The following is a 24,379-nucleotide window of genomic DNA, read 5'->3' as shown; positions in this document are numbered from 1 at the left end:
TTGAACCGGACTGGCAAGGGGGAGGGGGCGGACCCTGGCCGGGACCAGAAACACCTTCCTTCCATCCCCGTGTTTTTTCGCGTTCGTAGCCTCGCAGCTTGCCTCTTGCCGTCCCATCATCGCTTCCCTGTCGCTGTCCCTCGTACCTTCCATGCCGGCCCGGGCTATCGATTTGGGTTGCGTCGGGCGTTTGTGCGCCTCCGATTGGATATGCTTGTTTGAGCCTTCTGCCAAACGCGCATGCCATCTGAACTCTGCGCGTGGCCCTCTTGCCGTCTCGCCATGGTTGCCCCTCTGAATGTCTCTATTCCTCTCTCTTTCTCTCTCTCTCTATCCCGCTCTCTCAATTCTGTGAACCCTGTATACTCATACCCATACCCATACCCATGCCGTGCTTCGTCTGAAGCTTGACCTCTTCCTCCCTCCCCCCTCTCCCCCTCTACCCCTTGGACCCCCTTGCCAAGGCCATGGTCCAGCGGTTGTGCGTTCGAGCGCTGATGCTACCTCGTCGTCTCCAAGCCGACGGAACGCTGGCGTGCCGCTGGGTTTTACCTCGCAAGCTCTCACCGGAGCCCCCATCTCCCAGCGGAAGCGCGGCAAACCTGCCAGAGATCCCACAGATCCCTCGAGATCCCGGGAGCACGCCCCCATGCTCTTGACATGTCCCTCCCATGGCGTAATGTTTGGGCTGTGCTCCATCAACCTCTATTTGTTGTCCCCGTTTCCCACGCTTCTCTGAGTTTCAGTCCTTCTCTTCTCTCTCTCTCTCCTCATCCCGCTCTTCAGTTCTCCGCCGTTCACTCAACAACCAAAAGCGCTGGTCTGCTGCTTCATTTACGTTTACTTCGTTTCACTCTCTATATCCAACAAAAAGTCAGGGACTTTTTTTTATTCGTCTAGTTCGGGATCTACTGTCATTCACTCTGGTACTTCCTCCGCTATTCTTTAATACCCCTCCTCAACGACTACTACATCGATCATACCGGTTCAGACAGCAGCGCTGGTCTCAGACTCAACGACGATTCATCATATAACAGAAAGAGACGCAAGGACAAGAGAAGGACAACTCCATCACCATACCTCACCAACATGCCTTTCACCATGAAGACCGCCCTCATCGCCGCCCTGGCCGCCGTTGCCACCGCCTTCCCCGCCGCGCCCAGGCTCAACGCCGAGCAGATGAAGCTGTACCATCTCGCCAAGCGACAGAACGCCGATGCGCAACAGGGAGGCCTGACAGATATTGACATTCTGCAATTGTGAGCCCTCCTGGCCCTCCTGACTGGGTCCCCCCGACTTTGCGTCACCCACGTTCTAGAATCATCAGCTGACCAAACGCAGCGCCCTGACGCTTGAGTGGCTTGAGGGTACCTTCTACCAGCAAGGCTTCGCCCAGTTCCCGCCCGAGCAGTTCGCCGCTCTCGGCCTGAACGCGAAGCAAGTCGATGACCTGACGCAGGTCGGCGCCACCGAGTTTTCCCACGTCACCCTACTGCAGTCGGCCATTGCTCAGGCCGGTACCCAGCCCGTGCAGCCGTGCCAGTACAACTTTGGCTTCACCGACGCCGCCGGCATGGTCGCCACGGCCGCCGTCCTAGAGAACGTTGGTGTCTCGGCCTACCTCGGCGCCGCGCCCCTCGTTGCGGACAAGTCCATCCTCGCTACCGCCGGCAGCATCCTGACGGTGGAAGCTCGCCACCAGACCTTTATCCGTGCCGCGTCCCAGCAGGTCGCCATCCCCCAGGGTTTCGATACACCCCTCGGCCCCCGCGCCGTCTTCTCCCTCGCCGCCCCCTTCATCACCTCGTGCCCCGAGGGCTCAAACCTCGCCATCCAAGCCTTCCCCGCTCTGAAGATGACGTCCCCTGCCGCGCCCGCTGCCGTCGCCATTGGCTCCACCATTCAGCTCCAGGCCGACACAACGGCCCAGGCCGTCGCCTGCGGTTTCACCTCGGGCGGAATCTCTCCAGGCGGCACCGCCTTCACCGCCTTCAACCCCCAGACGGGCTGCGAGGTGCCCCAGGGCTTGGCCGGTGTGACCTACGTGACGCTCACCAGCTCTGCCCCCATCAACGGCGCCTTGACCGACGACATCACCCTGGCTGGCCCCATGGTGTTGACCATCTCCTAGTCGGTCTCGGCACTAGCACGGCGGATCGGGTGGCTGGAGAGTAGAGAACATAAAGGATGTACTTCTCATGAGAGGAAAGAAATAGAGGGACCTAATACGTTCGAAGATAGTCCAAGCCAGCTCGACAAAAAATCTCGTCCACTCTATTCCTCTTCCTCTCCGTCGACCTCTTTTCTCCTCTCTCGCCACCTCACGCCGGACTATATGGGCGGGCGTGTTATTTCTATTCTTCACTTACAGGCCGGGGAAGACCGGCTTCGAAAAAGGGGTCACCTCTAATCTCCGCACGGCACGGGGACCCTCATTCTCGTTTCCCTTTTCTTTAACACTTGTCAAGAAAGTTTCTCTTTATTGTTGCAAATACCTACAGAGCACGCAAGAAGGTGCCCTTGCATGGCAGTGGTCGTAGTCGGGGTGCAGTTGGGGGGGGGGAATAGGGGCGATGTCTCATGATACCATTTTGTCTTGACAATAGAATCCATGCGGAAGAAAAATTAAATTACGGTGGACTACCACAATCTTTCGTGCTCAACTGCTGTTTCGTGAGTCTTGACGGAAGGAAATTGGTAGCTCCACCAAGTTGACACTCGCAACGCAGCCTACGTCTCATCGGCGAAGTTGATTCCATCAAGCAGATGATCACTGGCGGCGTCTCCGCCATCAATACTGCCTTCGTGTCCTTCTCGTGGCCTCTTACCTCGTCTTCTAGGATCTCTTGCCCGAATGTAGCGCAACTCAGTATCAACCCACATCAGACTTTTCTTTTAGCGACCCAAATAGCCCACAAATGTGAGGCACGCAAATAAATCAACGCGTTTTTCATGTGCGTTTTTACGAAGACCAAACGAGCCCGATGAACAATTCACGAATGCGAGCATTCGTTTGAAGCTGACAATGGCCATGAAACCAGTTCCCGTCTTGACCGTAGATGACCCATGAAAATCAGAGGATGTCGCGCAATTCCCCATCTTCTGACGTCTCGAATAGCGAACATAGCTAACGACGATCTATCCTGCCTGTCTCTGGGTTCAGCAGACCCTCGCCGCCCTCAGCTTACACATATCGAGCGAGTTGCCTCTGCCCGTGCAAAGGCTTCACCCCGACACTCCTTGTCTTCCTTGCAGAGCAACTCTTGAACAGGCGGTCATCCCGCTCAAACGTCTGCGTCCCCACGGTCCACAGGCCGGCCGTCAGTTCGTCCGCGTGCGTGTGACCGAAGAGTATGGCGCGGATGGAGCCGGCGCAGCGCGCGCCGCCAGCTCGGTTGCGAGCTTGGCGATCGGCCGGTTCGAGTCCTGGTGCATCTGCCGCCGGTAGAGGTGGTTGGTAGTCGAGCTTGTGATAAAATTCTGCGATGCGCGTCAGGATCCGCAGGTTGCCGGCGCATTGTAGAACCGAGTAGCTGCTGCCTACGCGCCGCACCGAAGCTACCGTGTCGGCACCCAGGCAGTGTGCCGTGCTCATTACCACGGCGTTGTCCATCCTGCTGGTCGAGGCGAACTTGGAGTTGGACGGCAGCACCAGAGGAGCTGGGTGCATCTCGTGGTTTGGCAGCGAGGGGGTTAGACATGCAGGAGGTAGGCCCCCTGTCTTGTATCGTCGTGACTGGCTTGTTAGTGTATGCATCCTGCTAAGAAGAGAGAGGCTGAGCTGAGGATGGTAGATGGCAGGCAGCAGACGTATTCGGCGCGATGTTGTGTTCCTTCGACGACGTATTCAGCATCAGCTTGTAGATGGCCTGGCAACATGCTTCTCTCGCGCGCCTCGGGCATGCCGCACCTCTGGCTGTCAAAAATACACGGCCGTCTTCTCGCAAGCAACACGGCAAAATTCAGAACAGAATGCACCAGCAGAGTAATGGTTTCGCGCATGTTTCTGTGATGTGCACAACCTTGAACGGCGCTTGTCGCTCGGGACAGGCATGGGCAGTGACCGGTCGACGTGAGATCAGGAGGGGGGGGGCACCATCCGTTGATAGTATCCGTTTGGCGGCTTTGTTGTGCCTGTTCGATGCTGCCATGCCAGTTGAACCGTTCAATGGCGAGGGCCCAACGCGACAGCACCTCAGACGACGGGTGCGCATGAGACATCTGCGCGATATACGACGACTCTGCACACACCTGCACAGCAGTCGCGAAGCTTGCTGTTACAAGAAACTGAATTCGATAGACCTACTCGCGACAACTATAGGAGAAAACAAGAGAACACGATGCATCGTTGCCCTGGAGCGTTTCTATCGAACCCGGAGGAATACCTACAATGCAGACACCCGGCACGACTCGACGCGACTCGGAAGCCTGAACGCGCTGTCGCCACCGCCGCCCATCTACTCGTCCATGACCGAGGCAAACTTGTCCAGCAATTGCTGGTGGATGCCCTCGTACTACGGCGGGTCAGCATGATCACCTCGCACAATACACACGGTGTTCGTCGCGAAGGGGGGGGGGGGGGGGGCACGGTACCTTCTTGCAAATCTGCTCCTCACCGTCCGAGGGAACCTCGAACTTGAGCTGACGCAGCTGGCTCTGCAGCTCGCCCGTCGCGTCGCGGACCTTGGCCCAGCTCTGGCCCTGCGCGATGGCCTTCTGTGCCTCGTCGTGGAAGCCCATCATGAGCTTCATCATCCATTCCGTCTTCCAGATCGGGCAGAATTGGTCGTAGTCTGAGTAGCCGTTCTGCTGGAGGAAGTCTTCCTTGATGATCGACGCCATGTCGAGCGTGATCTTGTCGGGGTCGGACAGCGCGCTCTTGCCGACCAGCTGCACGACCTGGTCGAGCTCCTCCGAGTCGGAAAGGAGCTGCTTGATGCGGTCGCGGAGGCGGGGGAAATCAGGGTAGTCCTTCTCGTACCACTTGTCCAGGACGTTGGTGTACTTGGAGTAGCTGAGCGACGTGTTGATCGAGGGGAAGTGCTTGCGCTGCGCGAGCTTCTTGTCGAGACCCCAGAACACTTGCACGATACCGAGCGTCGAACTCGTGACGGGGTCGGAGAAATCACCACCAGGCGGGCTGACGGCGCCGACAATGCTGACACTGCCGAGACGGTCGGGCGAGCCGAGCGTCTGGATACGGCCGGCACGCTCGTAGAAAGAGGCGAGCTTGGCACTGAGGTAGGCGGGGAAACCCTGATCAGCAGGCATCTCTCCGAGACGACCGGAAATCTCACGAAGAGCCTCGGCCCATCGAGAGGACGAATCAGCCATCATGGCGACGTCGAGACCCTGGTCACGGAAGTATTCGGCGACAGTAATTCCGGTGTAGATGGAGGCCTCACGGGCGGCGACGGGCATGTTGGAGGTGTTGGCGATGAGCGTCGTGCGCTTCATGATGGGCTCCTTGCGACCGTCGACATCAATGGTGAGCTCGGGGAAGTCCTTCAGGACCTCAGCCATCTCGTTGCCACGCTCACCGCATCCGACGTAGACGATGACGTCCGAGTTGGAGAACTTGGAGACGGACTGCGAAATGACCGTCTTGCCGCAGCCGAAAGCGCCGGGAATGGCGACGGTGCCACCAAGCACACTGGGGTAGAGAGCGTCGAGCACACGCTGGCCGACGATGAAGGGCTCGGTCGCAGACAGCCTCTCGGTCGAGGGACGGGGCACTCGCACAGGCCAGACCTGCATCATGGGATACTCCGTCTTCTTGCCGTCAAACTCGACCTCGAGGATCTTCTCATCGACGGTGTAGCTGCCCTTGCCGGCGATCTTGGTGATGGTACCGCGGGCGCGAGGCGGGAACAGAATCCTGTGGGTGCTGATGAACGAGTTCTCGAAGACGGTACCCCAGACGTCACCGCCCGAGATGTGATCGCCAACCTTCAGGGTCGGGGTGAAGTCCCACTTCTTCTCGCGGTCGAGCGCGGGCAGAGCGATACCGCGGGGAATGTAGATGGACTTGGACTCCTCGCTAATCTTGGCCAGAGGACGCTGGATACCATCGTAGATTCCGTTCAGAAGACCAGGGCCCAGCTCGACGGACAGGGGCTTTCCGGTTCGCAGGACAGGGTCGCCGACGGTGACACCAGCTATTCGCTCGTCAGCAGGATGTAGATAGCGTCGTGGGGGGGCAGGCGCGACATACCGGTCTCCTCGTAGACCTGGATCGTGGCTTGGTCACCGTTAATTCGAATGACCTCACCAACCAGGTTCTCGTGGCCAACTTTGACCTAGATGCACATGTCAGAGACGACGAACAATTCACACAGACTTCTTGGATCGCAACCCACCAACTCATACATAGCAACACCGATCAGGTCCTCGGCGACAATGACGGGTCTGCACTCGGGTTAGTCGTGAGGGGTTTCGAAACGGGGGACAGCGGCGCGCTGGTCGGCGGTCGTTTGGAGAGAGCTGAGAAACGAACCCGGAGACGGAGAAGATCTTGCCTGTGCAGCCATTTGTTAGACATTGAATAACGAAGAAGGATGCATGATGCAGGCGGGGACAATCAATTCTTACCAGAGTTGAGCTCATCTTCGCCGCCCTTGTTGCCTTTCTGCATCGCGAAGCCTGGTCAGCGAAAGTCCGTCACCGAATGTCGTCAACGCCTCTCGGTGGGGCAAAAGCATCATCTCCCGCACGGGGAACGCAGCTGGGAGAGAGCGATGGAGACCAAGGCAGGACAGCTTTGGGGAGGGAAAGGGCGCAGCTTACGGGAGCCATGCTGGGCGGTGGTGAAGGCGCTCGTTCTTTGGATGCTTCGATGTCTTCGGGAAGCACGAGCTTGGGGATTGGGAGGTTCGGGGTCGGAGTGGCGGATGGTGGGAATCGGAAGGTTTTGGGAGGAGATGATGGTAGAGGTTGAGCAGAAGCTACGTCGAGAGCTGCAGCGACAGCAACAGTAGCGGCGCCAGCACCAGCAGCAGTAGCGGGCCAGGCCAAGGCAGCCTGCTGCTGGACGAGAGGCGCGGGCAAACCGAGCACGGGCGGACTTGGCAGCGGTTCTGTGGCTGGACCTCGCTCTGTATGTGTGGCTGTGGCTATGACTGTGGCTGCAGACGAGGCTGGTGAGCCGCCGAAACGTGGAGGAGGTGCAGGCGCGGGCGCGGGCGCAGGTGGAGGCGATGATGTAGGCCCGAACGACGGCGACAGCGGGTTGGCTTGGTCCTGTTTCTCGCGCACGAGCAAGTCGACGAGCGAAGGGCGCGCCTTGAGACGTGGGCGTAATCCGGGCTGCATGCACCTGGTGGCACCTTGCGATACCTGTCAAGCAACCACGGGTATGAACGGTAGGCGTGGGCGCTGTGTCGTCGCGTCGATGGTGATGTCGCTCGCTGTTCTTGGATGTGAGGTACGTGGACCAACCGACCACAGCTGTCGGAGATGGAGCCGTGTGGGCGGTTGAACCCCCCTGCTTTTGCTGGTAGGGGTTCAATTCCGACCAAACTTCCTTTCCTCTTTAAGCCCCTGCAACGAGTTTCGTCTCCCCAGGACGCTTCCTCCTTCAAGGCCAAGATTCCCTCGCCATCATAGGTGCTCAAGATTTCGTATCCTACACTTCATGTCATGCGTCATTATCATTATCCTACAGGGCGTTTTACGTCCATATAAGCAAACCTCCTAGAGACACCAAGAGCACACCATTTCCACGCCACCTCTCAGATCCGAACCATCTCGTGCTCATCTGTTCTCCAGTCCTGAACTGATACCGTTGATCCAAGCCTCCCCGTCTTCGGCTTTCATATGTTCAGAAAGGGCCTCTGCCCACCCTTGCCGTGCTATGTACGTTGTGACCCTGTCGGGTGCCGGGTTGCCGCCCAGCCATTTGCTTTTCTTGTTTCTGTTGTGACCAAATACCGTCGCTCTCCCAAGTGCACCCGTCGTGTTCTTCAGTCGTTATTGATACATGATGGAAGCGTGAAAGCACACGTGTGCCCGCTCACGCATGATTCTCCTTGGACTCAACAGGCGTGTCTCGCTCGCGAGGGGGTGGGGTGAGGCTCTTCTCCCACTCATCCATGAGAATGTTAGCCGTTCGTTTGATGTTGCTGGGAGAGAGCCGATTGACCACGTTTGGCAGAATTTCCTCAAGCTTGGTCGGCGAGAGGATCGGCGTCGTAGAGCGCTCGACTCTGGTGTCAATTGCCATGGCTGTCCGAGACGATTTCTTCTTACTAGTCACGAATCGTCTTAGTCAACAATGCTCACAGCCCTCGGTCTGATTCGGGGTGTTCCTTACAGTGGTGTCTCATTCTCGTCAGCCTTCTCGGGAATGGACGCTATCCCTTCACCGCCGCTGACGGTTGACCCGCTCCAGCGTGTGGACTTGGCAGAGGAGACTGAGGGCGACTCCCAGTTTGACCAGTCATTGTCGTCGATCGAGTCGAACGACAGTGGTGTCCAGGAGAAGTGCTTCGACTTGTTTTTCGCCTTTGCCAGGGGCCGTTCCAGGGATGTTGAGGACCGGGAAGGCGTCTCCGCGGCGGGGCCGTCAAAGGCCGTATCGAGGCCCGCCCGGGGACGCATGGAGCTCGACGCCTTGATCGTCTCCTGGTCGGCAGCAAACGAAACCGGCCTTTCCTTTCTAGCCGGTGCGTCGTGTGTGCTCTGGCGGAGGCTACGGCCGTTGATGGGCTCGTCACCAACGGTCGCCTGGCGAATGTCTTCCACAAAGCTCCAGAGGCCTGACTTAAAGTCCTCGGCTATTTGCTTGACACCCTGCTGGTTCGGGTGATAGGACCGGGGTTGCCACGATGCGCGTTTTGACAATGCCGGATTGACAAAGGGCTGGGCAATGGGTGGGATCTCGGGTGAAGTCATGCCATCGGAGTCCTCGTGCACGGAGAACCCACCATCCGTCTTCGCAGGGGAGAGCAGGGACAATGTTCTCGTGTGGCCGCCTCTCATGACGCGCCTCCGATGTTCCTTGGGCGTGTTCTGGTTCTGAAGGAACGCTTTACGCCGGTCTAGATCTACGCTGCGCCGGGCAGCGGAGAGATCTTCGGGTGCGCCCCCGTTGAGCTGGGGTCCCAGAGGTCGTAATGGCTCGATGTGGCGGCCCCGGTTCCGCTTCTGGTGTGCCTCTTGTGTCGTCCAGTGCTTCTTCAGCTTGAGCAGCTCTTCTTCTGCACGGGCCAGCTCTTCCCTGAGCTCGAGCACCTTTCTCTCTTGAGTTGCTATCGCAATGATGAAGTCGTTGGCATCGACTGGAGAGGCGAGAGCCGAGTCTATCGGCGTCGCGGGGTAGGAAGACAGGATGGTCGAGGGCGGACGAGACGGGTCACTGGTGGGGAGGGCAATGGGAAGTGTCAGCGAGAGGCGATGGGCGTTGCGTGACGCATTCGATGTTGACCGCGACGAACGACCGACGCAGTAGTCGTCCGCAGGCGGCGGTGGGGGTGGCATGGCCTCAGCGTCCATGTCGGACGAACTGCCCCGCGACAGCTCCGAGGCTGATCTTGTCATTTGACTCGGGCGTGGTGGCAGTGAGGGCGTCGAGGTGCATGCCACCAGGTGTGCATCGAGATCCGCCATGGGGGTGACAGGAGCGGGAGATGTTGTTCGGTCGGCGGCGGAGGAGCGGCGACGCAGATGTTGGTTGCTCGCGTCCATGTCGGCGAGGCCAAGGTGGAGGGCGAGATGCTTCTGATACTGCAGTTGAAGAATGGCGGGGTCGATCCTGCTCTGCGCCCGTCGATGCTTGTGTAAATGAATGGCAGACCGCGCAATGTGCAACCTCTTGTGGTGCCGCTGTCTCCCAGCGGAGGAGTGAGCGTGGTTCGTTCTTCTGGCGACGAATGCCTTGGTGTTATTCAGATGCTTCTGGTGGGCGTGAAGGAGTGTATCGGAGCAGGACGAGACGAGGGCGATGCGCAGGAGGAAAATGGCAGTCATGGAGAGAACGAGAGGAAGCTCCTCATGATGAGTTGGAGCGTGAGCAGGGCGGCAAGGCAGGGCAAGGTCTGGTGTAGCAGCGATTGTGGACGGGGTAAGGAGATGACAATCGAGGATGTGATGCCCTGACCGAGTAAGAAGCGTGTGCAGCCAGGGGGTCTTGCTTGGGGTCCAGGCCTGAGGGGGGACGCGGGCGTGGGTTTGACGGAGAGAACGGGGTGTTCGAATGAGCCTTCCAGGCCGATTGGCGGTGTTGATTGGGCGAGGCGGAGGGCCTTAGATTGCGACCCTTCAGTGGAGGTAAGGGGCTGACAGGGGGGGAGCTGCTGTAGTGGTACGCTGTGGGTTTCCCGAGTGGTCCCTGCAAAGAGAGCCTGGGCCTGACGTCTGGGAAGCTGGACACGCCGGAGAATGTGATTTCGCGTGTCGTCTCGCCTTTGGAGATGAAATGACGAACAGGGCCACAGCTTTGCTTGTTTTGGACGAGGATTAGAGACAGGAAGTGGGCGGTAGACGTTGAGTTGGCGGGAGCATTGATGCCAATTTGATGTTTCGTTTCCCGTCCTGATGCTATGACGCAGCACTGGCTTGATTGGGATGAACCTTGAAAGGAGTGGAGAAGGGCAACAGCTCTACTTTGATGCGCAATGTTGATGTTGTTGAACAAGTCGAAATGAATGCTACACGACCAGCCGGGGGGCACGAGAAGTGAAGCGCGTCAAGAGAAGAAGGGAGACCAAGACCCCTTCGCCAGCTTTCGATCGGATCGGGGCAGGGTGTTTGCTTTAAACACGACAACGAGATGCACCATGGGGGGGGGGCTCAGACACGGCCAGCCCGGACGGATGCTGCTGCAGGTCTCACGAGACGAGCCCAAGTGACTGGCCAGAGACAACGGGTACATGGGCAGATGGGGGGGTTCCCGATGCTAATCCCGCCAATTCCCTCACAAAAGTCGGCTGAGTATCGTCGTTGCTCAGCGTCGCTGGGGAGCAACGCTGGTGTCAGCTGTTGTTTTGCCCGTAGTTCACCACATCAACCGGTGGATCTTCGTATGTTTGAGTTGCGACGATCCACCTCGAGTAGCCGTATCTCAGGGGCTTGCAGCAAAGAGGCGTGGAGAAGCATCGCGGGAACCAGGGGGTTACCCCCTTCGACGTCCAGTGCCGCCCCAGTGCCAGCCGTCCGTCGACTTTCTTTAGGTCTAGCGGGTCAGCCTGCGTCCGCTGGCCCAGAGGACGGACCCGGAATAGATCATGCACGTCAGGTTGGTAACTACTGGTTTCCAGGGTGATATCTGCAGGTACTTGCTTCTCTCTGCCCAGCATGCTGCGTCTTTGCAAATCAATCTGAGTCGCTCGGCTCGTCCATTCGGATTACTTCACTGCTGAAGATGCTTTATCAGGTAGGTAACTCAAAGTCAATGCTGGACAAATTAAATGAAAACCCGAATTGAAAGTTCAGCGCGCGGTGGTGACCTACCAGAGCTGACGACAGGCGGTGAACCGGTTATTGGAATCGAATCTACCATGACTCCGCAAGATCTCCTCCCCCAATTTCCCGTGACCACGGCACCCACCAATCATGAGCTGCTGCCTTTTTTCTCCGTAGCTGGATCCCACGCCAATGACACCCCCCCCCAATCACCACGTGACTACATGTCGTGGTCGCGCCTGTGCATTCCTGTTGTGCACAATGCGATTGTGCTGTGACGCGGCGCTCGATTCACTTGACGCGCCTGGAAAGCGGGACAGACTTTGAATCTCACGTGCACCACGTTGACCAGCCCTGCTGCCCCTCACTTGCCCTCATGATGAATGCCTCATGGCCCACACGGCAAGAGTCTAGGGAGGCACAGACAAAGACAGCCAGGCATCAGCTCGTGGTAACCTGGAATGAAAGCCTGCGGTGCGTCCTCGTACTCACCTCTCTGACCGTCATGTTACTCGCCGCTTCTCGATCATCAAGCAACCCTTATTTCGAGACCATCATGGTGGGCGAATACGATGCCCTTCTCTTTCGCTCATGTATGTGATCTTCTAGATCAGCTACAGCAGCAGCAGCAGCAGCAGCAGTCTGCCGACGGAAATGTCGCTCGTAGAATTATCGCTTCCTGGTTCGCCAAACATCGGCATGCCATCAACCAGACCCCTGCCACTGCGGCAGCCCTTTTTTCAACGTTGCTGCCCGATACTCGAACCGATCGCGTGTATGGAATTCAAGCTCCATCGCTCCAGAGAATCGTTGGTCGAGCCCTCTGCCTTGGAATCTCCCGGTTTGCCCATCTGCGTCGCTATGAGAACCCCGGGAGTGGCGAGGACTTGGCCGATTGCGTAGCAGGTATTCTCACGGAGACTGTAAGGCTCTCCAGCCGCCCATATCCATCACTCGTTCTAATGAATTGTAGCCCAACGCCGTCAGTAAACTAGACCAGGTCATGGTGGAGGAGATTGATGCTTTGCTCAACACGCTTGCTGCGAACTGCAGGTTCAGCTCTCATACTGTCCGCCAATCCTACTGGAACACAGGTTGTGAGAACAAAGAGACACTCGGCGAGCTTTACCGCCAAGTGGATGCTCGAGAGGCCAAGTGGTTGACTCGTATCATTCTGAAGCAAACCCACCTCACCGCCCTCGACCCCAACATTGTCTTTGGATCCTATGATGCCCGTCTTCCCTTCATCGCCAGGGTGCAAGAAAGCTTTGAAGTTGCTCTCACATCCTTGCGAGAACTGAGGGCATCAAACCCGCTCGGTATCGGTACACAGAACTTGGTTCACGTCATCAAACCAATTCTCGGGACCAAGGTCGGTCGACAAACCTGGTTGAAGGGCAGGAGCATCAAACACTGCATCGGCGTCCATCCCAAGCGAATCAGCTGTGAGAAGAAGATGGACGGCGAGTACTGCCAAGTGCACGTCGATCTGAGCAAGGGATCCCGAAGCGTTCAGATCTTTTCCAAAAGCGGCAAGGATAGCACACAAGACCGAGTAGGCATTCACAAGTGAGTTTTCAGCCTCTGCTAGCTCTCAGGTGTTGACTGGTGCGAAGGGCTATTCGTGACTCTTTGGGTATAGGCGGTAGCAAGCCGAAGATTTCTCAAGGATGTGTGTTGGAGGGAGAATTGTTGGTCTACAATGAAAGAGTAAACAAAATGGCTGGCAAAACTCACAAAACTCACATCTACTAACGGCAAACAGGAGGGTCGGATACTCCCTTTTCACAAAATACGCAAATATGTCTTGAGGTCAGGCGTTCCTTTAGGCACTCAAAAAGACTCTCCGTAAGTTGTTGTTCCAGCAACATACATTCTAGTTGCTGACCGACTAGGTCGGACCCGCACGAGCATCTGATGATAGTCTACTTTGATGTGTTGCTCATCGATAACGAGTCTCTACTGGGAACCCGTCAAACAGACAGATTCAACCGACTCAGAGACCTAATTATGTGTCGCACCGGACATGCTGAGTTGGTCCATAGACAGGTGATTGATCTAAGCCTACGTCAAGGTGCTTCAGATCTCCGACGAGCCTTCGCAGAATCCATTACTCATCGGGAGGAGGGCCTGGTACTGAAGCCAGATGATCCATACTTTGACTTCAGCAAGGATAAGCGGTCGTTTGCCGGTTGTCCGATCAAGTTGAAGAAGGAGTATATCGGAAATTTTGGCGACGTGGGAGACTTTGCCGTGATCGGGGCTCGATACGACCCTGTGAAGGCAAAAGAGTATAATATTCCAGGCCTGAAGTGGACACACTTTTACTACGGTTGTCTCATCAACAAGGGGGACGTTCAACGGCACCAAACCAAACCTAAATTCATGGTGATTGATACCGTTGAGGTAAATACCACAATGATGAAGACTATTCTCATCCATGGTAACACGCTCGAGATTCCCTTCCTCGAGAATGTCTGCTTGGAATTGCAGATCCCTCCTCGAATAACTAGCGATAAACGCCCAACGGTCGTTTTCCGAGAGCCCCTTGTCTTTGACATACGATGCTTCTCTTTTGACAAACCTGGGAACACGGGGTTCTGGATACCCCGTTTCCCACAAGTTTCGAAAGTGCACTTCGACCGAACGTTCATGGAAACAATGACTTTCATTGAGCTGCAGGCTGCTGCAGAGGAGGCCAGGAATATACCCATCATGGAGGATAGTCAGGAGCTGCTCCATTGGATTAGCCTACTGGAGGACGCCGATCCTCGAGGTGCTGCAGTCGACGCCTTGACTCAGTCGACGGTATCATCTTTGTTAACACCTTCCCCCAGACGACGGTCTAGAACATCTCAACTCTCGAGCATTGCGTCTCCTGACGATACCCCTACAAAGCTATGCCGTGCCCCAGAGATTGCGCTCTTCACAATTCCGGCTTCATCAGAACTGGCGGAACCCCACCATCCCAACACGCAGCCATGCTCCACTCAAGGGTCAAGTCTACGGCATCAAATCCAGGAAGACGAGGGCCTCAAGAGAGGCAGCATTGAGGATTGTGTGAATCGAGCAGAAAACAAGCGACCGAGGTGCAACACATTGTCAGCCCCTGCAATTTCTGGACACTTGCATTGGTCAAGGACTCGTGCGGAATCATCTCAACGCAATTCGTTAACACGACAACCACTCTCAAACGTTTGCAACAACGTGTCGCCAGTTAGTCTCACACCATCTCAGTCATTTTCCCTCGACAGCACGACCAAACAGAAGCAATCTGCTAGGAGCAGCTACACCGCACCATCGTCATTCCCCGTCATGACTAGCAGGGAGATTGCTTCATCTCGGACCCTTGTGTCTTCAACTCCATCGATGAGGGCGGCGGCGCTCTACAACCCTTCCGCCACAGATGGTTCATGTCAGATCGCAGGCCACCGTTGCAAGATGAGGAATCGTGAAATTCTCTTGGCTCCCTGTATTGCAAACCAACTCCTTGTCACCGAGAGTATACTACCGGCGCACGGTATCAAGTCATGGGTGACCGATCCTGAAGACTGGCGCCAGAGCGAGTTGAGACACGCACGAGACGGTGCAGTGCGTGGGTTGATATCACCGCCTCGCCGGCGCAGGAAGATTTGCTTTGTCGAGCGAAGGCGTGTGGAAGCCACTCGCCACATTGTGAAGCAGATTCAAGCACTGAACTTACGACTGCCTGATGGCGAACGCGAGTCGGTCGAGATGTACGACTGGCGGGTGCTGGAAGACATTGACCAACATGAGAAGTCATCCAGGGGTTCATCGCCGGCACCAGCAAAGTCTAACCCATGGAAGAAATGGTGGGTGGGGTTGGTATAGACGTCCCTCGGTAATTGATTCTGCGAAACGCTCATGGGTTGCTGGAGGCAGAACGTGGGCATTTTAGACGTAAAACATGATGTTTGAGCAAAGACTCCGGATACTGAATATCGACTCTATGCCTTGACATGTTTATGCCTTGGCCTGCTCCTCCTCCTTATACAGGTCCTTGTAGCTTTCCTTCAGTCGCATGTGCAGGTGTTCATCGGCCGTCACCACTTTTCTCTCGGCATATGGGTTTGCGTTCGGAGTTCCAGCTTCGGGCTTGAAATTCTTCACTCGGTCACTGGGCACTGGCTCCAATGCCGTCGCACCTACAGGGTGGCAGAAGAAGGCAATGGAATACCTCGGCCCCGTGTCGGACTCGCCTTCCACGGGCGCAGCGTCACCAGAAAAGACGACGCGATGGACGGTGCTCCGGAACAATCCGTTTGTCCAGTAGCTCAGCAGATCGCCAATGTTGACGAGGATGGGTGGGAGGGCGTCGTCCTCGGTACCGGGGGGCCGAACGGGGACGGGAGCCCAGGCGTTCTCGCGCGTGAGGATCTCGAGGCCGGCCTGACCCTCGAGACGGAAGAGCAGGGTGATGGAACCGTAGTCCGAGTGGGCGCCCGCGCGAACTGCGTCGGGGGCGGCGTTGGAGGCGGAAGTGGCTGGGTAGTACAGGAGGCGAAGGATGGTGCCGGAGGGACCACGGGAGGGAAGGTGGGCGCTGGAGAAGAAGTCGGGGGGCGAGACATCGAGACCAAGGCCGAGAAGGTAGAGAAGGCGGAGGCAGAGCGAGTGGCACTGTTCGCGGAAGCCATTGACTTGGGGCTCGTCTGGCTGAATGGTGGCGGGCAGGGGCTGCTGGGCTTTGCCATCGGCAAACTCTCCGAAGTTGAAAGCTCTGGCGAGGGTTCCTTTTAGGGGGCCTTGTGTCCACATGACTTGTTTTGTGTTCATGACTTACTCCTTGTAGTCTCCGACCTGGAACATGTTAATATGAAAAGTCTTGACTGGTAGAAAGCATCTTACCTTTTGCGTCTTGGGGTCAAGAGTTTCCGAATGCATACCCGACCAGCCACGGTTGTTGGTCTGGATAGAACAGGCGGCCTTTTCGTCGATAGGAGCCTTGAAAAGCTTGCGTGACTAGATCGTTGGCTGGTCAGTGAGGGTTTCGTCGTCAAGGGCGAGCGCACCTACAAGATCGAAAGCACCGTCAATATCAGACAAGCCTATAAAATCACCAGTGTTCTTGATATAGATGAAGCCATGCTCGGCAGCTGCATCGACGACTTGGCGGGCCACTCCCGCCTCGTCAACGGCCTTTGAGACGTCAATGATGGGTATGTTTGCGTTTGGGGCCATTTTGATGATCGGTCTGCCGGGGTTTGGGATGCGCAAGATGTATGTATGACTCCCTCATGAAGAAACCAGCCGAGGGGGGAGGTGGGCAGTCAATTGACTAAGGTAGCCTTATCGCGATAAGCCAAGGTGGGATGTCAAGGAGGGGTCCGGTTGTGACGAGAATGTGTCACTTGGGGCACCAACCAGATCTCGACATGACCGGGTCCTGGATGGGACCTTGATATACGATCGAGTGAACCTAGCGAGATGCTTGAATAGCTATGCGAATTCGTCAAGACGTATGCAGCTGTGGGTATGGGTAGTCTCCAATCAAGATCAGACAGTGCTCATGATGTCGCTGTTAGGTTTCTCGTCGCAAGCTGTTTTTTTTTGTGATAGACAGCACACGACTCGTTGGCTCCCCGGCCCGTCCCTGCAATGCAGTGCTTGGTGTGGATCAAGCTTCTGCACATCGGCCTCCATGCCTGTTGATGTGCAACATAACGTGCCCGGGTTGAGTGCCTGGGCCTGCACCTTACAGTACATGATGACCAGCACGGTATTCCTTGTTCCCTCTGTTCAGCCCCTGTTCAGCCCATCCTCGGTGACGAACGGGAGTCAAGTTGAACCCCCCATCCGTGCTACCGCATTGAACCCGTGAACACCCCCAAAGTGACCTCTATTCAAGATGACTGGGGCAGGAAACAAAATCGCACGGGCCACATGAGCTGTGTCGTCGGTACTTTGGCCGTCGCCGCCTCTGGCCAGATCTCAGCCGCGGGCAATCCCCCCCAACCCAATGACACACCAGGCACCGCCACAGGCCACGGCTGGCGCGGACCCCCCAGTCTAAAACACCCGCCGGGCACTTCCTTCCCCTAACAGTCAATCGGTTAGCGCCCCGAAATTCAAGGGTTTCCCTCCCCCGTCAAGCGCCCTACCTCCGGTACTCGCACGGTGACACGCACCTGTGTTCCAGGCATAACAGGCACGACCAGACAGTGGGCAGAGAGAGGTACCTGAGGACCGAAGTACCTGAGTACCAACCTAGCTGGCAGGAAGGAACGAACTGGATTGGACCTCACCGGACAGAAGGTCTGCCCAAGCCCCAAACTTCTTCTCTCCGAATACCTACCTCGCTCCGACCCTCGTCGCCTCGTCGCCGACTCATCCTCCTCTATTTCGAAGGACGACCTTCTTCTTCTGGCGTCATTGGCCCAGCGGTCGGCCGTCTCTGTTCATGACAAGCTCAGACCTTCTTTTGGGTGTCTTCTGAGCTGCCGTTTTCCTTGACCACGGCGCCCTCCTCCCCCCCCCCCCCTTTGTTGATCTCCAACGAGGTCTCGCGACACAGCTGAGCTCTGCTCTACGAAGAGTCATCTCTTCCAATCGAGCTTGGGGAGCTCCGCCAAGCTTGCGCAATCCGAATCAAGATGCCTTGTGAGTGCCTGTGCCCTTGCGATCCTCTTCCAGCTCTGCCACCCCGTCTTTCGATGCGCCCCTCCCACGACCACCGATTACGTCCCTCCTCTCGACAAGCTGCCTCGTCACATGCTTGCAAAGCTCGATGCGTCCCACAAACTGTCCTAGATCTCCGCTCGATGTCCTCCTCACTACCCACCCGGGGGCAATAGTATGTAGGCAGAGAGGTCGATGCCATGCGCACATGGCATCATTGTTGGCTTTGGACTCTCGAGCCTCACATCCACCGAAGCGGTTGTTGAGGGTCAGCGCTGGCATGCAACGTCACACCAATACCGAGCCATTTTAATGAGGGTCATCGCAAGCTTCCGCCAGCGGGCCGCATGGATGTTTTTCTGTTGAAAACGATCACTGCCCTCTCAACAACAATGGGACAACTGGGGCTGACGGCTAGATTTTTTAGCTCTCGTGGAAGACGCCTGGATCAACGGCCAGGCAACGTGAGTCCAGCCCTCTCGAGGCTCTTGATCTGTGACTAAATTGTCGTGTGCAGGACCGCCAACGTATCTGACCTCGAAGACTGTGCCATCGCCGTCGACGCGACCTACTACTTGCAGCTCTGCCTCGATACCCCTCCATCCCGCGAACCTCTCTTGTCCGCGCTAGGCGGGCTTACTGGGCTCGACTACCACATTCGCCAAGATCTAGAACAATGGAACGCCCACAAGATCACTCCGTTCTTCATATTCGATGGGCAAACTCTCCATGGTCAGGATGAAGTAGCTGCCCTGCGTGGCAAAGCGGCCAACAAGAAGACGGACGAAGCCTGGAACCTCTACGCGAAGGGTGAGGCGGAGCAAGCTGTGACTGCATTCGGGGCCAATAGCGGTATGAAATATCAGTCTTCTGAGAGGTAGCGACGGTGCTGACCCAGGTCCTCTAGGTGCATTCCGAGTTCAAACTCTGTACCCTATGCTCCAGTCCATTCTCCAGGAGAATAAGCTGCACTTCCTAGTTGCACCGTACAATGCATCAGCTCAGGTATGCTTAGAGGCTGCTACTGCTGCTGCTGCTTGTTTCCCCTCTTCTGACTTGTGTGCCAGATTGCGTACCTGGACATGATCGACTCTGACCAATGCGCCGGCGTCATGGGCTCGCAAGAGCTGCTTCTGTACCCGATCAACGACGGCGTCATTCGCTCTTTCGACTGGGAGAACAAGAAGGTCAAGGCTATCTTCAAAAAGAGTCTGATTCGCTCCCTCAATGTCAGCGACACTACGTTCACCGACGCCCTTCTCATGACCGGCACCTCATTTCTCTCCACCTATCCCCCGCTTCAGGACACGTCGTACGTAAGGCGCCAGCCTCACACAATTAACGATGCTGTGAACATGCTCCGTACGGCCGACAAATCTGTAGCGCAGTCTGCTTCTGCCTTCAGTGACGTCCTGCAGCAGCAAGACCCTACCTGGCTGGACAGGTACAGGCGCGCAAAGATGGCTGTTCTTCATTTCGTCTACATTGCAGAGTCGGGCGAAGTGAAGGTCAACGACTACGAGCATCTCACCAATGACAACTTGCAATATATGGGATTGCAGCTTCCGGCAGAGCTCTATCACTATCTCAACGTGGGCTTGATCGGCGGCCGTGTCTTGAGCGGCATCACTCACCTCCAAATCTTCATTACACCAACTCTCGACGGCACCGTGTCAGAAGAATACAAGAAGCTGGTTACCAACCAACTTGTTCCCATCCGGGAGCAGACGCTTGCGCTGTTGATGCCACGTCTGAACCGCTGGATCTCACGCCAAGACGTCTCGTTGAAGGTCTGGTACGACGACAAGCTCTCACAAAAGCTCAACCACGCCGGCGTCCAACCTAACCCGATAGGACGTGCCGCGACTTGGGACATTAAAGAAAGTAGTTTCAAGAAGAGTGAGGTTACGGACGCGAAGCCAGGATCCATTTCATTTGAAGTGCTTTCACTGCTCTTCCCTGACTTTGCCAAGGAGACCTTCCCCAAAGAGAAACGCATTAAAGGCATCAACTCGGCTGATGAGATCACCTCGCTCGCTATTTGGCGCTTTCTGCAGCTTAGGGGCTATGTCGATAACGCCCATGGCTTAACAGGTTGGGGAAACGCACTGGCCGTGGCGATTATGAGTCTCAAGACCTGGACGAGTCAAAGCCGACCTGGTGGCTTGGAGGGCTACGAGGCTGTTCTGATGGCCTTTGAGTTGATCCGGCTTGGCGTTTTGCATGCGCACACTGGCTACGGAGAAGCCAATGGAAACTCGCAGAATGGCGCCGATGCGGAAGAGGGCAGCAGCCTACTCATCGGTCGCTGCGCTTCTCTACTGAAGCTGCGACACGAAGCCAATGGATACACAGGACCACTCAGCAAGCCCCTGCTGTACTTCCGTTCACTATCCACGACTGTTCGAGAAGCAGACCGAGACCTCATCGAAGCTATCGTTGCCTCAATGTTCCTGCACGCTCAGTCCAAGAGGGACAGAGATGATTACCTATCATTGAAGCAGAGGTAAGTGAAACATGCGATTGAATGTTTGAACCGTACTCATATTTTCTAGACTTCCCTTCCTTCACAGCCCTGATGTCGCGTTGGGCATTGCTGTCAAGACCTTCTTGACCGAGGTCTCTACTTCTGACACTCCAGAGGTGCGGCAAGCGAGGCTGAGCGCCTTCCCGGCCAACTTTGTGCCGAATGCGATCAACTTCGCAGAGGACCTTGAAATGAGCCTAGCGTTCTTTGACGCCATTGGCGCCGGTGTGGAAACGCTGAGCACAGAGCTTTCAGCCGACGATAAGGCGTCTTGGAGGGCAGCCCGAGACTATCGGGACGCGAGACGGGCCTAAGCATGGTTGAGTGCAGTGCTGGAGCATAGAAGGCACCTCAGTACACGGCAGGCATAGCTTTGGTGACGCTTCAGATGGGAGTTTCTCCGCCAAACGTTGCTCGGAGCTTCCGAGGCGCGGCCATATTCATGGTCGATACGCGCCGAGCTCAAGCCGATGGCGCGGACTGGCGAGGCACTGAGGGCGGAAGAACTGGTACCAAATGCCTGTACTTCATCTATGGGTGGGACGAGGGCCTCGTCAGTGTGACTAGATGTTGAAGTGGCCGGGCCTGCGCCGGGCCTAGAAGGGCGGGTGGCTGAGAGGCACCCCGAGCTGGGTGCCAGCTCTCCCCTCCCATCTGGTTTCGAGTATCATACAGTAGGCTCAGGATCCTGGGCCCGGCAGGCAACTGGCAAACAATATGAACAAAACTACTCGATATTCCAAGCAGCACTTCCAACGATGTATACCATGTGCTTCGATGGACCCGAAGGGTCTGTGAATGTCCACTAATCACAATGTAACATACATGGACTTCCTACGAGGGTGCCGACGAGGCTTGGCGTGGATGACAACTACACGTACGCAGCACCAGATTTCACTCGGCGCATGACGACAGGGTGGGCAGGGCAATTTCCTTTCCTACACATAGCATCATAGGTCGTCGAGGATCCGCCCGGCCTTGGTTCGTGCCCTGCTGAGGTCGTTTGAGACCGATCTCTTCCTCGCCGAAGAAACATGTGTCCTTCCTTGTGTCAGCCAGCATTCTCCAAGTTTGCTAGGTAACCGTATTCGCAAAGTTCATGTCATCGAAAGTCCCAGCATACCCCAAACGCCAAAGTAAACTACAGGTGTTTCGTCAAATCGTAGAGCCCCACATCCCTCCTTGGCTTTGATGCAGCGAGGCGGACAGCAAACTGAATGGCTAAGCAAACTGTTCGCGAAGCACAGCGCGGACTGTGATTTAGATGAGCAAGCGGCGCTTGATTGGTTGGGGGACGGTTTGCCCGTTGATCGTTTTTTGCTGGTTCTTGGATGTCTTCTCGCCCATGGCGCGGATTTTCTCTAAGAGGCGACTAAGGCAGATATTTGTTAGAACTATCGAATCATGACATGTGAAATAAAATTGTGATTTGGAACGTGAAAAGGGGTACCAGCTGAGCATCGTCATCGTTTGCGCCAGACCAGGGTGGCGGGTACGAAGCGATCAACTGGGCCGTTACGATGTAACACGTGGTATATGGGGTCGAAGGGGGCGTCATACTCAACAGGTAGGTGGCCTTTTCCGCCTTCCAATTTAGCAAGGTTCATGATGCTGAGCATGTGCTCGTCTTGCTCCTCGTAGTGTGCGTCCTTGATGTGCTGCTGTATCCTCTCGCGGCCGTCACTGTCGCCTGGGTTGCGCTCCACAAAGTCGCAATCGTCTTCCTGATCGCAGACCCAGGTGCCATGGGGACCCTTGGGTGTGGTATCCAGGAGAGCTTCGGTGCGGATGACCACCTTCACAGGGGGCGGGCCATCGGCTGCGAGATCTTCCTCTTCGTCTTCCTCGGTATCCGACTCAGTATTGTCCTCTTCGTCATCAACAATGTGAGCTGTCTTGGCCACCTTTGCGGCTCGGGAGTCCTCCGAATCATAATCAGAGAGCGCATGTTTGAAAGAAGGTCGAAGCCCAGACATTTTGCCAGACGGCCGACCTACTTTACGCGGGGGCGTCTCCATGTTGTGACCCATGCTGGGAGATTTCCCAATGGGTTTTCGGTGCTGCTCAGTCGCCGTGCCTGCGGCCGGATTCTTAGCTCGCGGTGTAGTGTACTCATTGATCAAAGCGGGCTCAAACAGGGTCGGAGTGATGCGTGGCCGCTCGGCTGCTTCCTTTACGACCCGGTACAGAGCAGAGGGTCCCCAGACTTGCTCGTCAAGCAAGGGCAACAACTCGCTCGCGTAGTACGAGAAAATTTCAGCTGGTGCCTCATAAGTCTTCATCTTGTATTTGTAGTAGACTTGCGATTTCATGCTCGCCAAGGTCATTTTTTGTGGTGGGATATTGTGATAGCTTCGTACGAACTCAAAAGCGTCAGCGAGTCGCTGCCCAGGGGAGCGCGTATCGTCCTCGGCAATGCCACCCGCTTCGACAGGATCGTCGAGGGGTTTCTCCTGGGTCTTAGGTTGAGGGTCGATATCCATGACGTCCGCAACGGGAGTGGCTGAAGCTTGTTCTGTTGACTTTGACCGGCGGGAGGTACGTTGCGGGGCGAAATCCTGCGTGTCGACTTCTTCATCGGCAGCACTTGTCGACCGCGTCGCCCTTCGCTGCGATGTCCTCGAAAGCGCCTTCTGACTTGGCGGATCGGCAGCGCTGGTCTGCTGTGTCGTTACAACACCTTCCGTTGCTGGTAGGATTATGCCCATTTTCTTCTTCTTCTCAATCTCCTCGACCTTGGCAGTCAGCTCCTTATGCCTCTGCGTCAGCCATACAAAGAAGGTGGTGTGGGTCCAGTCAAAGTCCTCCTCTTCATAGCAATGGGAGATGAGAAACGAGGCATGCTCGTCACAGGCGTCAATGACCTCGTGATACAGGGCGCCGTCGCCAGCAATAACGGCGTACTTGTTTTCGTCGCATGTTAGCGGTTGATGCGAGAGAACGTGAAAGGCGCGCTTACCTGGAAGAACATAGTGTCGACATCCAAGCTCTTGAACACCTCTTCGTTGCTCGGCCGTTTCCCTTTTCTCTTGCCCTTCTTGAGCTTGACGGCTTCTCTGTGCGCATCATGGACCTCGAGCATGTTGTAATAGAGCGACACAGCCTGCGCCATCTTGTTGTAGATTGGAGTGTAGTCGATGGAAGGAGGCCTGATCTCGAACCAGCCGCACTTGCCGCCCGCCCAGACGCATGGGCTCTTTTCCTCGCCCTCGGCAATGCCGACGGAATATCGTACGCAGTCTGCAATCTCGATGTATGCCGACTTTGTGGTGCGTTTTCGAACTGTCAAGCGGCATGTCAGACATCTCTGCAAGTTCTTATTAGTGGGGGGTGAAGCAGTCATACACATGTTCTGCTGGCCCTCGTCAGCCTTGATGAAGCCGCGGACGACTACAGGCCCATCAAAGTAGACAGACAGGAGATTGGCCATTTGGCCATCCTTGCCGTAGACTGTGACATCCTCCAGAACGTAGGTTTCTTCTTCGCTGTTCTCGTCGAGGACCGCAAGCTTCAGCACGCTCGTCTCTTTGGCGTAGGTGATGGTGTCTTCGTCCACCGTTGCGACGGTGGAGTTGGACGATCGGCGCTTCCTCCCCATGTTGCTGCTGTGCGGGTCGTCGGTTGATGTGATTTAGGACATTGATATAGGTGATGATCCAGGCAGGGCAGTACTGTGTAGAGGCAAGGTGGATGTTCTGGGAAAAGGGTAGTTGGCAGCGATACGATTTGGTATGGAACGTAGAATCCTTGTGGACTACCCGGCCTGGGGAAGCAGGTCACCCACCATCCATGAAGTGGACGCTAGAGGGGTCG

At 56.2% G+C, this 24,379-nt stretch overlaps 8 protein-coding genes across 8 annotated transcripts; 3 read left to right on the top strand and 5 right to left on the bottom strand.

Annotated features, from left to right (window-relative positions):
• Positions 1–1,089: 1,089 nt before the first annotated feature.
• D7B24_009093 (uncharacterized protein) lies at positions 1,090–2,131 on the top strand (the record flags this gene model as incomplete). The annotated part of the gene is made up of 2 exons (XM_028643171.1): positions 1,090–1,259; positions 1,342–2,131. The coding sequence occupies 2 exons, from the start codon at positions 1,090–1,092 to the stop codon at positions 2,129–2,131; spliced, it is 960 nt and encodes a 319-aa protein (XP_028493150.1).
• Positions 2,132–3,073: 942 nt separating this feature from the next.
• Positions 3,074–3,670, bottom strand: D7B24_009092 (uncharacterized protein; the record flags this gene model as incomplete). Its single annotated transcript, XM_028643170.1, has 2 exons — positions 3,074–3,102; positions 3,262–3,670. 2 exons carry the CDS (start codon positions 3,668–3,670, stop codon positions 3,074–3,076), a joined length of 438 nt encoding a protein of 145 aa, XP_028493149.1.
• Positions 3,671–4,457: 787 nt separating this feature from the next.
• On the bottom strand, positions 4,458–6,795 carry VMA1 (H(+)-transporting V1 sector ATPase subunit A; the record flags this gene model as incomplete). Its single annotated transcript, XM_028643169.1, has 7 exons — positions 4,458–4,514; positions 4,594–6,158; positions 6,215–6,299; positions 6,360–6,408; positions 6,497–6,518; positions 6,592–6,628; positions 6,787–6,795. 7 exons carry the CDS (start codon positions 6,793–6,795, stop codon positions 4,458–4,460), a joined length of 1,824 nt encoding a protein of 607 aa, XP_028493148.1.
• Positions 6,796–8,011: 1,216 nt separating this feature from the next.
• Positions 8,012–9,966, bottom strand: D7B24_009090 (uncharacterized protein; the record flags this gene model as incomplete). Its single annotated transcript, XM_028643168.1, has 2 exons — positions 8,012–8,246; positions 8,312–9,966. The coding sequence occupies 2 exons, from the start codon at positions 9,964–9,966 to the stop codon at positions 8,012–8,014; spliced, it is 1,890 nt and encodes a 629-aa protein (XP_028493147.1).
• A 2,006-nt stretch (positions 9,967–11,972) lies between these two features.
• On the top strand, positions 11,973–13,252 carry D7B24_009089 (uncharacterized protein; the record flags this gene model as incomplete). The annotated part of the gene is made up of 4 exons (XM_028643167.1): positions 11,973–12,323; positions 12,374–12,955; positions 13,043–13,072; positions 13,166–13,252. The coding sequence occupies 4 exons, from the start codon at positions 11,973–11,975 to the stop codon at positions 13,250–13,252; spliced, it is 1,050 nt and encodes a 349-aa protein (XP_028493146.1).
• Positions 13,253–15,384: 2,132 nt separating this feature from the next.
• D7B24_009088 (uncharacterized protein) lies at positions 15,385–16,602 on the bottom strand (the record flags this gene model as incomplete). Its single annotated transcript, XM_028643166.1, has 4 exons — positions 15,385–16,141; positions 16,205–16,221; positions 16,270–16,383; positions 16,438–16,602. The coding sequence occupies 4 exons, from the start codon at positions 16,600–16,602 to the stop codon at positions 15,385–15,387; spliced, it is 1,053 nt and encodes a 350-aa protein (XP_028493145.1).
• Positions 16,603–18,182: 1,580 nt separating this feature from the next.
• On the top strand, positions 18,183–20,880 carry D7B24_009087 (uncharacterized protein; the record flags this gene model as incomplete). Its single annotated transcript, XM_028643165.1, has 7 exons — positions 18,183–18,214; positions 18,279–18,326; positions 18,557–18,891; positions 18,947–19,044; positions 19,107–19,351; positions 19,490–20,545; positions 20,595–20,880. The coding sequence occupies 7 exons, from the start codon at positions 18,183–18,185 to the stop codon at positions 20,878–20,880; spliced, it is 2,100 nt and encodes a 699-aa protein (XP_028493144.1).
• Positions 20,881–21,826: 946 nt separating this feature from the next.
• D7B24_009086 (uncharacterized protein) lies at positions 21,827–24,164 on the bottom strand (the record flags this gene model as incomplete). The annotated part of the gene is made up of 4 exons (XM_028643164.1): positions 21,827–21,938; positions 22,127–23,469; positions 23,526–23,848; positions 23,912–24,164. The coding sequence occupies 4 exons, from the start codon at positions 24,162–24,164 to the stop codon at positions 21,827–21,829; spliced, it is 2,031 nt and encodes a 676-aa protein (XP_028493143.1).
• Between the last annotated feature and the right edge of the window lie 215 nt (positions 24,165–24,379).

Source organism: Verticillium nonalfalfae (genome assembly GCF_003724135.2).
Source record: "Verticillium nonalfalfae strain VnAa140/NRRL 66861 chromosome Unknown scaffold_88, whole genome shotgun sequence".
NCBI lineage: Eukaryota > Fungi > Ascomycota > Sordariomycetes > Glomerellales > Plectosphaerellaceae > Verticillium > Verticillium nonalfalfae.
The sequence above is the reverse complement of the archived record's forward strand: the minus strand, read 5'-3'. Positions and strand labels throughout refer to the sequence as shown.